Raw genomic sequence first — 14,893 nt, forward strand, 5'->3', positions numbered from 1 at the left:
TAAGCACGGAGGCAGTGACTTGAGGGCGGCTTTGTACTATTTATGAATGTTGTACTAACGCAGTGACATGATGAAAGAAAACCGATTTAAGACCAACATTAAGTCTCATTTTAAAAAATTGTCTTTTAGGCCATTATGATGTCAAGATGAGTCAGTTCAGGAAAGAATAAAAACGAGAAGTTAGAAGTACAGAGAAATTCTTTGATGGCAAATCCAATGCGACTCGCAACACATTCATGCTTCTTCGGATGTCACTATTTACAAAACGTTCAGGTCTACAAGAGCATGGTAAGGGATTGGGTTTGGTGAATGTGGGTTGTCTGTTCAAGGAGCGGATCCCCCCAGAAAAAGACAAGATTTTTAATTAAATTAAGAGAAAAGTGTCAACACTAAAAACGTCTCGGATAAGAAAATAGTCCGATAATGAATCCGACAGAAGTAGCACAAATTACATTTGTAATGTAATGGTATTATCATAATTATCCTTCAAACCTTAATGCCAATTATGCTGTTCATACGGAAATATATGTCAAAAGAACGATTGGAGTGAACGGCAACTGCTAGATTATAAGGCATGAACCCACTAGAAAGACCACGACATCACAAAGAATTTAGACCAATTCTCCCAAGAAAATTGTACTGCATGATTGTATTACCATGTTGTTGTTTCTTTTATAACTTTTTGGTTTAAAACTACGTGAATTTTAATTTCAAATTTACAAAAAAATCATTTTTTATAGCAATTTTACTTGAGGAATTAATAATTGTTGATATCACTACAATAGGTTTTTACAAGTTAATATTGGTAGTATTAGGTCAAGAGAAAAAATTAGAAAGGCCAATTTCTATCAGATTACATATGATTCGAAAAATTACATTTTTAAAAAAAATATCAGGCTCCTGAAGGATGCTGTTAGTCATTCTGGTTCCTTCATTTGCAGCCTGAACCTCGAAGGTACATATAGTAAAGCTATTTAATTAGATAAATAGCTTGTTTAACTATAAATGTTTTAAAGGAATATTATTTTTGTAAATACTAGCATCTTCAAGCAATATTGTATGAAAAAGAGAGATACAGAGAAGAAAATTGTTTATCCCTAACTTAAAAATAACTTCTCAATCATTGTCTATCTAAGTCACGCTAGATTCTTTAATTTATAATGATAAATTTTCTTTTTAAAAGTATATAATTCATGTTCATAATAATATTAAAATATACAATATTTTAAAATCTTGAAAAAGCATTGTGTCCAGATAATTTTCTTGTTACGGCGGCACGAAGACTAAGAAACAGAGATTTTTAAAACAAACTTTGGTTAGCTGATGTGAATTAATTATACTGAAGATGTTAAAATAAGAATATTCTAACTTTAGACTAAAATTATTGAGAAAGACAATCGGAATACATCCAAACCCCCAAACGTCTAGCAAACACACAAAAGACGATAAGGGAATATTTTTTTGAGATGAGCGCCACGGTAGCCGAACGTTAGAGGCACAAAGCTAATATGTAACGAGAAATTGGGATCGATCTGTCTCTAGGCCTAGGATTTTATTTAATGATTAATAAAAGGAATTTATAGTTGAGAATATTTGCTTTCCACCTCCGTCCACGACTCCTAATCGGTACTTGGATGGATAGCCCATTTGAAGAAAGGCATTAATTTACTTAAAAAAAAAAAGGCACTACAGCCAATTGCTAATGGTAAGATGCACGAAGCATGAACGAAGAAAAGGTTCAGAGATCATAAGTTGGTCCCTTATACTGTGATGGGTAGATAGATGCCTTACACAAAGATATATAAGGTCCTATTTTTAGTAAAAAAAAAAAAATGATTTAAGGCGCGTCAACATCTGAGGTTTTATTAGCGCCCGGAGCTTTACTCAGTCGGCCTCCGGACAGTGCCCTCTCGTAACAGACAACACTATCCATCAAAGGAAGTGAGCTGTAAGAAGCTCCTAGAAAGAGACAATCTATATTCTAACTTTAGACTAAAATTAAAACTGTCCGGTAGGACAGTTGTATAAGGGTTGACCATCAAAAACTGCACGAAAAAGCGTAACGTTGAAAAACACCCAACTTTGACAATTTTTTTCTCTTTTTCTATAAAAGATAAAATTCCCAAATTTTCTTTAAATCTTACTCCAAACCCTCCTTCATAACTGTAATTTTTTTGCAACCACCCAGATCTAATAGGTTTCGAGAAAAAAGTTGCCGAAAATGAGCAAAAACCGCTTTTTCAAAAAATGTTCTTGTTCTTGTTCTTCTTCTTCTTGTTGTTCTTGTTGTTCTTGTTGTTCTTGTTGTTACCTTTTTTGTAAACAACGTAGCGCCTAAACGCGTGAACCGATTTTCATGAATGAGGTGTCATTCGATTGGGAATTTTATGTAGATGTGCCTTTTGGGGGTCTCGGCCCTGTGCATCGAATGGGAGAGGAGTTAGCCCCCTTTATGTAAGGCCCCCTCCAAAATTATTATTATTACTAATTACTCTGTAAATCGTGGCCCGATTTTGATAAAATTTGGTAGGATGATAGGGTTAGGGCTCCCCTACCTAACAATAAAGCGACGATCTGCTCTTACACTTGTTAAGGGGAAGTATAGCAATCGTTTCAAATTATCGACACGTGAACCGATTTTCATGAATGAAGTGTCATTCGAATCGAAATTTTGTACAGATTTGTACTTTAAAAGTCTCGACGCTATGCCTCATAAGGAGGGGAGTTCGCCCCACCCAAATAAGTCCCTTTCTAAAACTATTATTACCAATATTTCTACAAAGCTTAGTCCGATTTTGATAAAATTTAGCACGAAGAAGTGATTAAAGCTCCTCTACGTGGCTGTGAAGTGCCATCATGCTCTTACACCTACTAAGAGGAAGTACTGCAATCGTTAAAATTATCAATGAGTGAACCGATTTACATCAATGAATTGTCGTTCGATTCAAAATCTTTGCCTTTTAGGGAGAAGTACTGTAATCGCAGTTTATTTTTCTTGCTCCTCTTAAAAGGAAGTACTGAAATCGCAGTTTAATTTTGCTATTTACGTACAAATACCTTCCTATTTTATTCAAAACGCTTTCTCCAAAAAATGGTTATTGAGGATGGTTTGGGGACCGCAACTATAACCATTCTTTAAAAAGATCTCTCTAGTGGTAATTACGGTTCCGATTTAACACCTTATCAGGTTATAATGATAGAATAGCTTATTCCAAATTTTAAAAAAATCTGTAAAGCAGGCGTAACTTTGCTAATAGACAAAAAGGAAAATCTATCCAAAAGGTACAAAAATCTCCTTAACAAAAACTTACAGTTTAAAAAGTTAAGTATAAGGGTTGATTAAACGCCAAAAGGTACACAAATCAGCAAGTACCCAACATTTCATTAATACTTCATTGATATTATTTAAGTAATTTTACCGCATTAATTTTCATTAATATTTTTTAAGAATTTATTAGATGTCACATACCCTTATGCTGGCCAGTTCATTCATAATAGTTATAATTGTGATAAAATGTATATTATATCTTCGTATAAATAGGTACTTTATTTTAACTCTATTCCAAATTATTCTTCTGATTTCTCTTTAATGTGCCCTTTATTCTGAAGTTGTCACATATACATGCATGTTAAATTAGAAAAAGACAAATTTAGAGTCGGCTACTGTTTAAATTTGAATCACGGAGGATTTAAAACAATATTTCAGTCTTGAATTCGTCTTACCGAAATATTCGTGAGCACAATGAAACACAGTTAATAACAAGTAGATTATTCAAAATTATATATTCATTTCTCAATTGTAATTTAATTTAGTTCCCCTAATTTTACTTATAGTAAAATACTGGAATAATTAGCTGTCCTAAAAATATGCATATCTTATTTACTTTATATTACATATACACAACATTGTGGGAAGAACACCTAGATGGAGAATGTAATTGAAGACAACTATATTATTTACGATAAAGCCAGATTGACTACTACATAAAATAACAATTACTTTAATCGAAGAATGAACTTAAACCGACGATTTTTATTTAAAAATAAAAATAAATAAACAAAATCACTGATGTATGTTGGTGTAAGCATTTTTTAAAAATTTTTTTGAATTTTTAAGCCTCATATTTTTTTATTTTTATAACGTTTTCTTTTTCACCTGTAATTAATAGTTTGATTATTATAGATAAATAGATATTACAGTCAATCTAAGTTAAATGGTGTGCTACTTGAACAAATATTTTGTAGATGAAAATGGCCAGCATAAGGGTATGTGACATCTAATAAATTCTTAAAAAATATTAATGAAAATTAATGCGGTAAAATTACTTAAATAATATCAATGAAGTATTAATGAAATGTTGGGTACTTGCTGATTTGTGTACCTTTTGGCGTTTAATCAACCCTTATACTTAACTTTTTAAACTGTAAGTTTTTGTTAAGGATTATTGAGAAAGACAATCGGAATACATCCAAACCCCCAAACGTCTAGCAAACACACAAAAGACGATAAGGGAATATTTTTTTGAGATGAGCGCCACGGTAGCCGAACGTTAGAGGCACAAAGCTAATATGTAACGAGAAATTGGGATCGATCTGTCTCTAGGCCTAGGATTTTATTTAATGATTAATAAAAGGAATTTATAGTTGAGAATATTTGCTTTCCACCTCCGTCCACGACTCCTAATCGGTACTTGGATGGATAGCCCATTTGAAGAAAGGCATTAATTTACTTAAAAAAAAAAAGGCACTACAGCCAATTGCTAATGGTAAGATGCACGAAGCATGAACGAAGAAAAGGTTCAGAGATCATAAGTTGGTCCCTTATACTGTGATGGGTAGATAGATGCCTTACACAAAGATATATAAGGTCCTATTTTTAGTAAAAAAAAAAAAATGATTTAAGGCGCGTCAACATCTGAGGTTTTATTAGCGCCCGGAGCTTTACTCAGTCGGCCTCCGGACAGTGCCCTCTCGTAACAGACAACACTATCCATCAAAGGAAGTGAGCTGTAAGAAGCTCCTAGAAAGAGACAATCTAAGGGTCAGCAGTTGGATTCGAACTCGAGATCTCCGCGTGGGAATCCAATACGCTAACCGCATAACTAGTCCTAGATTAGTTATATGGTTGTGCTGAATGTAAGAAACTGAAAGGATGCTGGGACCTGAGGACCTGATGCTGGTTTACTGAGAGGCTCTAGTAGTGACCTTGCAAAAGTATTTGAGTTCTATTTCTTGTCCAATCCTAAAGCTTAAGATCTCAGAATAATTACATAATTTATAAAGCTGAAACAACAAGTATTAACCAATTTCAATAGATGTAATAAAACCTGAAAATTCATGCGTTAAAAAAATCAAAATGTCGCAATGAATTGGCCAACTTTTTTTTTTTTTGTCAGAGTGATCGTAAACTGGTTTCATCTTTACTTTCCCCTTCTTCTCTTAATTCGCAGGTGTTATTTCGAAACTAACAAAAGATAAGTTCACGATAAAATGAATATATCATTATGTACATAATAATAAAATGGCTAAAAGGAAGAAAACAATGTTTCTTAGTCTTTCAAAGGTACTGTTGAATACAGTTTTACACAGAATTAAGCTTACGACTGCTTAAAGCATACAAGAAATCCATCAGTAAGGCAATCATTTACTTAATAAATAAACAAAAATAAAGTAACTCATAAAGCGGCGGGAGCGCTTTTAACACCTTCATTTCTGAAAATTTTCAAACAATCAAAACAAACTCCCACTATCCATAAATTTACTAAGGTCATCTCTAATAATTTTATGCTTAATATTTAAATATTAAATATTTTAACAGCTAAAAATATTTTATTTTAACAGGTTCTCTAATAATTTCATCTACTTTTTTTTGTTTTATATATAAATGATTTTTTTTTTTTTTTTTTTTTCTAATAATTAATTCATTTCAAATACTTTTGGCAATTATTGGCACTACAAGACATACCCTGCACTCCCTTCTTTTAAAATCGCACGGTCTCAAAAACTTTTTAGCAGTTTTACTTTTTGTTCATTAGTTCACCTATAAAAACAAACAAAATGTCCTTCAATAAGTTAATTAGATAATATTATATATTTACAAAGTCTAAAAGTTAAAAAAAAAAAGGTGTTTTTGTTTGTTTTTTTTTACATTTTTAAATTGGTCTCGAAAAAAACTTGATCCCTACTTTAGGTACTGAATTTATACAAGAAGGACTTAATTTTCCTACTACAATTCTTATAATATCTAACTTATTTCATCTTGGATGAAAATAATTAATCCAATACAATGATTTGTCTATTAATATTTAACATAATACATTATATATAAATTTTTCATTTTGTTTTCAAGTGGACATTTGCCTAATTAGGCGAGTTTATACATATATATTTTTCCCAATATATAAATAAGTTTTGTTTTTTATTTTTTATATTCAATAATTTTATTTTAAACCTAACAAAAAGGAAATAGGCTCTAATTTTTTTAAATAGTAAACAAATTGCGCAACATCATTGCGTGTTTTTATCGATTAAATTGATTAATCTAAAGAGCAACTTAATTGTGTATTTGTTTGGTTTTTCCGCAATAAAAAAAATTGCAGCCAATTCGTGTTTCTTGGCTAATAATTGAACACTTTACAAAAACAAAAATTCCTTGGGAAGTTTTCATTCTATTAAAAATCAAAATTCTCCATTACAGTTGTCAACAGAACATCTCGATTGAATTCTATTCGCCAATTCTTGTTGCAATCACAAGAACAAAACAAAACAGGAAAAAAAACAGCGCACCGTCATCTACTACTTTACATTTGAAGAAAGAAGGGTATTACAGCCCAGCCAAGAATCTCTCTTTACTACAATAAATTGGATGACAAAAATAATCTTACAAATAACACTAGTTTTGAATTAGTATCACTTTATTTGCTTTACATACAAAGGCAAAAAATGAATTTTTTTTTATCAGCTGCGGATGAACATGATCGCAAATATCTCATAAAAAATCACATTTCATTTTATTTTATAGTGTTCTGTGTAACATTTAAAACAAAATATTATATATACATGTTTTATTAATTTTTTTTTTTTTATAAAAAGAAGATAATGGACACCCGTGTCACTTGCGTTTTTTTAAATGTATATATTGTTCATATTGCTTATGTAATTTTAATACGTTTAAATGATGAAAAACAAGTTTTTAGCTCTCTTAATTGAAAAATAAATCGTACATAATCTATTTTACCAAAAAATAAGTGTAATAACAATTTGTGCTCTCAACAAGTTTTGGAAGGACGAAGAAAATATAATATTTTATTCATTTGTTTACAATCACTCTATCAATTCAAGGAAAACCCTAAGGGTTTGTGTTTTCAAGTATAGTCCGAGTTCTTCTGACGCTGTTGTCTCTGTAATACACTCTGATGGAGTTCAGGTACGGTTTTATATATTCTTTTTTAGTTTTATATATTCATTAAATAAATATTCTTTTGAAAAAGTTAACCCCTAAGGGTGGGTTACCATAAAGGAACTTGTATTCAAATCCATGTATAAAGGATTTTTATAGTGAAGAAATTTATTGATTGAACTATTAGTGTTGCGGTTATAGAATAAACTGCAGTTTTTAACCGCCTATTATTCCTGATATGTTACAAGTTCAACGCGAGCAAGATGTTATAATTTAACTACCCGCCCGATCATCGCAATGAAATCTTACGCCAAAATTAAAATAAAACTTAATATCCGAACAAGTGTACTTTTAGTTAAAATTACAGGCACCTTATTAGGCTTGTTCGGATGGACTATCAGCAAAAAAATGTCAAGTCTAATTGAAGACATTTCTTGGTTCCAACTAGAAAGTATGATGAATGAGGAGAGATATTTTGAAATGGAGGGATGATTTTCGATTGGAATGATGATGTTGTGTTACATCACATCATCATTCAAATGCGAAAAGTGTATTAGATCATCCTGCCCTTCATTGAGTCGACAGATGCCAACAATGATACAAGAGTACTTAGTTTTCTAAAGCATAAGCTCGGGAATTTCGCACATCCGCAGTTAAATAATAAATAATACGAAAAACGAAGCATTGGCAAAATCTTTTGTGGAGTGATTAAATTGGATTAAAAACTAGCCCATATTAGAAATAATATACATAAAAAGAAAGCGTTTTTTTCGGATGTTCATAATTTCTGGACTTCTCTAGAGAATTTCCCAGTACTTTAAAGCCAATGTTTTAGCAAATCTAGTAAATTATTCTTACTTGATGCAGTTCCTAATTAGTATCGGCCTATGCCCTCTCCCGAGGGTCATTCCCATTTTGCGTCTGGAAGTATAATATTAGTTAGCCTTTGGGGCCCAATGGTTCTCTCTTTCAAGAGAGCTTCATATGTGAGAGCTCGGGGTCCAACTTTCCTTTGGTGCACAGGGGAGCAGATGTTCTAGTGTGCAGTAGTTCGGAGTACCGAACCTGAAAAAATAGGCCTGATTGCAGCCTCTTCAGGATTCTGAAGTTAACCATGAACGTTTTCCTAGAGAGGTTAACCGGTGAGCGGTGGTCCCCTAGCTTGAGGAAGTAGATCCCATTTTAGCCGGAGGTTAGGACTATTCTAACTTGTGGAATGGTGGATATGTATGAAATAGTTGGAAAAGGCTGATCTATTTTTGCAGATAATATTACACTTGCCAAATAATACATTTTTGGTACCTACAAACACTCCTCCACGTAGTGTATTCTGGGTAAAGCTAAGGAGTACAAGGGTACTCCTTAAAAGTAGGTAGAGCTAAAGAGGGATTGCCAATCCGACATACCATGTAAGGTGCCCTTTACACTTTCACCCGAAATATAAAAGTATATTCTTTTAAATTCAATATGAAAGTGAGGGGAAATGAATTAACCAAAATGGATAAATTGGCAACATTGGATCTAAGCATTGTACAATAATAAAAACATTTTAACAATTGTGAACAATAAAAGTTTCCCAAACACTGATGGAAGCTCATGGAATTTATTGATTGTTAAATAATATAAAGAAAACTTTTCAATAGTTTTGTCAAAACGTTTATTATAACATTTATTTTTTACACCTATAAACACATATAAGGCAAGCCCAACTGGATTTCATCTTAGTGGCAGTATTAAGCAAATTCTTCCACTCAAAAAATCGTTTTTTTAAATCGTATTTTTTTAAAGCCCTTAACAATTTTTCTCAAAAAGTTGAAATTGATTTATTCTTTCCTACGTCACGATTAAATGCAACATTTACCGTAAATAATGTTTTCTTTTTTCTTGATTATTATTGGTTTTACTTGAGATTGTCATTTGATAAGAATTTTTTTCTTTTTTCATTGTAAAGCAGAAATCATTTTTCTAAACAGTTTTTTTTGTATTATTGCTTTTAAAAACGTAAATAGACTAATTTGTTAGTGAAAATTATTTTTAGAATTGTACATTCATTTTTTGTTTAATAAATGAAGAATGAAAGATCATCGTTCTGGATGATAACGAGAATTTTTGGTCATCGATTGGTTTCCAGTGTTTTAAATTTCTTGGAAGACAGCTTATCAAATGTGTCCATAATCACAAAATGATTTCGTTTAATTTAAATGCATTAAATAGTTCTTCCATTCTTAGGGGTTCTAATATATTTTCAATTAGTTTATTAGCTTCTATTTCACACGGAAATTTTCTCATTTGTATACGAGTTTACTAAGAATACAAGTTGCATTAATATATCATTAGTAAAGAGGTCCCTGTGTGCTATTTTTTAGAATAATCCTGAGTATCCCTGAAGTAAGAGGGAACTTAGGGGGCGGCACAGAACACCATCTTTAACTTTTTCTCTCTCTCTACGTATGTCAAGTTCCAGCTGGTAACAGGAGTGTGCGAATAAACCGTAGGCCATGCTTGCAAACTCGGGCCTCTGACCATTCTAGGTCTTTATGAAAGGCCAGGCAAAAATATGAAATGGTACCCAGGGGATCGTGAACTACTCGTGGGGATTCTATTCTGGTGCAAAAGAAAGGTTTCGAGGGGGCGTAGTCACTATCAGTGATAAGTTTAGTATTGCCGTTTTATCAAGTTTCGCTAACTTTCTTTCCAATCAACAATAATCTGTCATTGTGATACGCAAAACGATCGTCGAAGTACTGAAATGTAGTGCTATACGTAAACAAAAATCCCTATGTCGAATAACTCTCTTATTAATTAATTATTAATATAATTATAATTATTTTGCTCTGACTTCTATCTCAACAAGATCTAACCAAAACCAAACAGTTGGCTTGTTAGTTAAGGATAACATTACCAAGTGTGTTAACAGTTAAAATAACTGATTAGAGGCGAAAAATCTGTAACAAAATAAATAAACTTTTAAGACTGAATGAATAAATAGGTTTAAATCACCACTCATTTTGAAAAGTACTTGGCCTAAAGATAACAAAGAAATAACCGTAAGTCAATCTCAAAAATGTACGCTTGGGGGGAAATATTCCACAAGAATAGCTTGATCTTTTCCGAACACGGTTCCTAGTCAGCATGCCTGCCATTTCGGCAGGTTAATTTCGGATTGATTTATAATATTACAACTACATTACTTATGTTTAATGAATGTTTGCAAGAACATCTCGAAAAGGAAAATTGCAGGCCACCCTAATTAATTTAATCTAAATTCTCTTTCTCTCCAGAAATTTTGTGATTTCAGTTGTGTTAGACCCAAGTTAAATACGAATCAATTTAACAACGCCGACATTGTTCACTAATAATGCAAAGAAATTTAGAGGAAGTATCGTAATTACTACGAAAGAAATTTATTACTACTAATAGATCGTCTTTTCTTCAAATAATTTCTAATTGCTAAAATAAATAACTACTTTATTATCATTGTCAAACATTTGAAAGTTTTTCCATGAAATCGTAAATCAAGAGCAATTCTTTTGCATTGATTCTTTTTGGCAGCTATTATTTCTAAGGGTAATTTAAAAAAAAAAACCTTTCTACTTTATTCTTTTACGTAGCTCTATTATTAGGACAACTTCAACACAAATTCTAAGGCAATGGATGTCACTCTAAAATATTATTAAAGAACGATTCGATCAATGTTTACTTCCTTTAACTTTAAGAATGAAAGATACTATAATAATATGTCTTTGGCAGATTTGTCAACTTTTTTAAACATCTTAATAAGTTTTATTGAAAGGCACACTATTATAGTATCAAATTTAAAAAGCTATGGAAGTGATTATCATTAAAGATAAATCTACTATATAATTAAAAAAAAAAAGAACAGTTTATCAATACAGTAGCACAACCCAACAAAGTGGAGACACTCATGTCTGAAGAACTGGGAAAATAATGATTCTTATCTTCTATAATTTATAGGAAGGGAATGTGAAGTCAAGCGCTTCCAGCCGAGCAGCACTTAATTAGAACAGCTTCTCGTTGGAATTGGAATTTGAGCAAACTTGCATCTATATGAATTAAACATCGAGGTCAAACCGTTGTTTCCCGATCGGTTTCTATGACCTCGATTGAAGGTTTACGTCAGGAAGATGAAATCGTAGAAGAGTTGCTGGCCAGCAGCGCTTCACCACCTCTAGACGAAGAACTACATCGAGAGCGGCAATGTTGGCTCTGACGAGTACGTTTAGTGCTACCGCTGGAACCGCAAGGACGACAGCAAACTAACACAAACCCTAGGGCTGTCAGTAAAATTAAGGCAGCGCCTACAGATACACTGAGAATTAGTATACGGCCTGGTGTGAGTGCTGAAAGTAGTTTTGTTGTCACGCCGCAGTCTGGATTTTCTTCATCAAATCCTGATGGACAATTGTGGTAACCATCACAATACAGGCCAGGGCTGATGCATGCATTCAGTTCAGGACATCTGCCATCAGAAAGTTCATTTTTTTATAAATATCTAAAAGACTTAAGTAAATATTTTTGCCAGTACATCTGAGTTGGAGAATTTTAAAGATGATTCAGCAAAAATGTTTACTTACCAAGATTCGTTAACATAATTAAAACAAGTGTAACATAATTAAGAGTAATATTAAAAGATCCTAATAAGAAAAAGAAAAGACCTGGAATAATTGCAGGTATAATTGAAGAGGAATAAAAAGAAGGGAAGCCAAGTTTACAAGGCGCCATCCCGATGTAATGCTGTTTAGCGGTTCCGGGATGGACATTTTACGCCTGAAGAAGAGGGGGTGGGGTTTTTACTGGGTCGAGCCCCACACACCTGACGGATCGTCGGAAGGTGCCTTTGGCAAAAAAAAGCCTATTTAAGTAGGTAAAAACTAACAAACGTAGCCGCGTATTCTGACCTGCTCCTATGTAGATATCCCCCTTATAACATGGACTTCTGCATCTTCTTAATTTGTTTTACACTTAAGGCTAATCTCTTTGCAGAAACGAAAGCTGTATGAGAATAAAACCTTTCACATGGACGGTCACAGGTTTGGCAAGATCCTAACGATTTCCTGTACCACATATTTTTTTAATAATTTCCGATACTTGCATGATGAGCAACGAAATTATTGAAACCTTGATATTTATGAGAAACGCCTCCAGCAACCTTAAAATTTCTCTCATAAGTTCGATGGGCAATGACGTAATGTTATATAACAGAACTTCAAGGAGGCCAAGACGGGAAATGAATATAATAATAAACAATATACCCAACTGCTGAAATCACTCAGCCATATCTGATACTTTACTATTATTGACCAAAAATTGTAGTTGAATAGAATAAAATTAATATCAATATAAAAAATAATTTATAAATGATTGCAGTTTACCATCAATACAATTAAAATACCTGTGCTTACACTCCCAACTAGTTCCATTATCAACTTGTTTGGCGGAAAATGATTTTGATTTTGAAATTTCCAACCAATTGAGATATGCATTTCCAGCTTCTCGTCCAACAAATTCTACCAAAAAACTAGGTGGTGTTCTAGACCAGGCACTGCCACCAAACCATTCTTCAGAAAATACATGAACAGCGAATTCCTTTTCTTTTTCTAGAGAAGGGCATACCACCCTCATCAATCTGCACCAATAAAAAACAATAATAAATATAGTTTTATACATTTCACATGACAAGTTAAATATATTATGTGTATGTACGACTCGTCTTATTGAACTAAAGCACGCAAGAATTTTGGCAAGTCATATTTAGATTTTGGATTAAGAGACAAAGTACTAAAATCTTGTTAATTTTGATGAATTCTCATGAATGCAATTGATTTTTGACAAAGATGATTCATTTGACCAAGGCGTTGTTATTACTCTTTCAAACTTTCAATACTTCCTTACCGATGTTTCCAATGTTCTTTAAACTTTACGTATTAAGTAGATACAGAAAAGGACTACCAATTTTTATTAACACATTTTGTCGTTTTCGAGAAAAAATAACTGTGTTTATAAAAAGTTCGTACAATACTTAAACATGATTATTCTGTACATAAATTTGTTACAAAACTCCGTAAAATTGTGTAAAAACTAGCATTTTCTAAATGAGTTTCTTACAATACTTTTTTACTCAAACCTGCAACAAACATTATTATTAATGATGTATGAATTCTTAAAAAAGAATTCCTTTTGTTTAAATATTTTAAAAACATAATTTTAAAAAAAAATCTATCTCATGTTTTTTAAATGATGACAAGAATTCATGTTTTACATATTTTAGAAATACATTAGATATGTAAACAACATACTAAAATTAATTCATGACTTTTTCATCATCCCTTCCTAGACTTTATTTCTACCCTGGAGATTTTCTAAATTAAACAAGACACACCATTAATTAAGTTTACAACTCCCTAGCGTTAGTATGCTGCTAATATGAATTAATGATCCTACCTTGCAAAAAATAATAATAATGATCTGCTACGGATGTAAAAACTGTTAATGTTTTCACTTATGGAGTACAATATGAGACTCAATTTCTAAAATTTATATGTATATTTCTTAATTACTGTTACTCAAACTCCACGTCAAAAGTAATGCGAAGGAAAAATCTAATACCGAACAAGGCAAAATAAATGTGGATCCCCTAAAATAAATTATTTTTTTTGTATTTTAGTCTGCTTGAAAGATGTGAAAATTACATTTGTGTATCGTTCACTAAAACTTTAGTTACTAATCTAAACATTCATTATTAAATCTAAGAAAAAATTAAACCACTAATTAAGACAGAAAAATAAACAAAGTGAGTGTTATAACAAATATATTCAGACACATAATTATAAAACTTTATTTCCATCAATCTAAAACGTATGTATCTCTCAGATGGATTTAGTTTTTGGTTGCATGATTTTTCACGAATGTGATTCGGCATTTGGACACCGTATTTTGGAAGAAAAAGACATAAAACTGAACCGGAAACTCGATGAAATCCAGAAAAAAAAAGCTTGCTTTGAAGGGCGTCATAATCTGTCACCTTAATTTGTTCATTCCGCTTGTTCTGGGGATTCCTTTGCTCCGGTTTTAATATACTCAAATGTAACTTTACAAAATACATCAAATTTAAATTTCCTCTTTAGTTTTGGTTACCATTTATTGGAAAATTTTTTATAATTAAACGTTCAATTATAAAATAAGTAAAACAGCATTTTTATTTAATAAAAACAGAAACTTACCTAAGAGGATCGCCAGTATATAATAAAACTCTGTTAGTAGTATGACATGAATCCGAGACACTGTCCAACGGAAGAAAGTGGCCCCACGTAAGCAAGAACAAACTCTTGTTACCAGTTGCCTCTACCTGTATACACAAATAATATAAAGTTTCATCCTTCTATGAATTTTCGTTTTTTATAACATATTTTCTAAAAGACACAAATTTTATAAAAACACGGAACCTTAAAACTTAATCTCGAAAATTTTTCACGA

The 14,893-nt window shown here is 32.0% G+C and overlaps 1 protein-coding gene across 4 annotated transcripts in view; it reads right to left on the bottom strand.

Moving 5' to 3' along the window:
- Positions 1–5,090: 5,090 nt before the first annotated feature.
- LOC141446030 (uncharacterized) overlaps positions 5,091–14,893 on the bottom strand; it is a 95,928-nt gene continuing 86,125 nt past the window's right edge. For all 4 annotated transcript variants that reach the window (XM_074112370.1, XM_074112369.1, XM_074112372.1 and 1 more), the window contains 3 exons: positions 14,641–14,765; positions 12,813–13,046; positions 5,091–11,879 (listed from right to left, as the gene is read on the bottom strand). In XM_074112370.1, the coding sequence (XP_073968471.1) occupies positions 11,537–11,879; positions 12,813–13,046; positions 14,641–14,765 (702 nt within the window). In that variant the 3' untranslated portion in view covers positions 5,091–11,536. The remainder of the gene's footprint in view (positions 11,880–12,812; positions 13,047–14,640; positions 14,766–14,893) is intronic.

Source organism: Rhodnius prolixus, unplaced genomic scaffold (assembly GCF_049639745.1).
Source record: "Rhodnius prolixus isolate KJV_2025 unplaced genomic scaffold, Rpr scaffold_1, whole genome shotgun sequence".
Classification (NCBI taxonomy): domain Eukaryota; kingdom Metazoa; phylum Arthropoda; class Insecta; order Hemiptera; family Reduviidae; genus Rhodnius; species Rhodnius prolixus.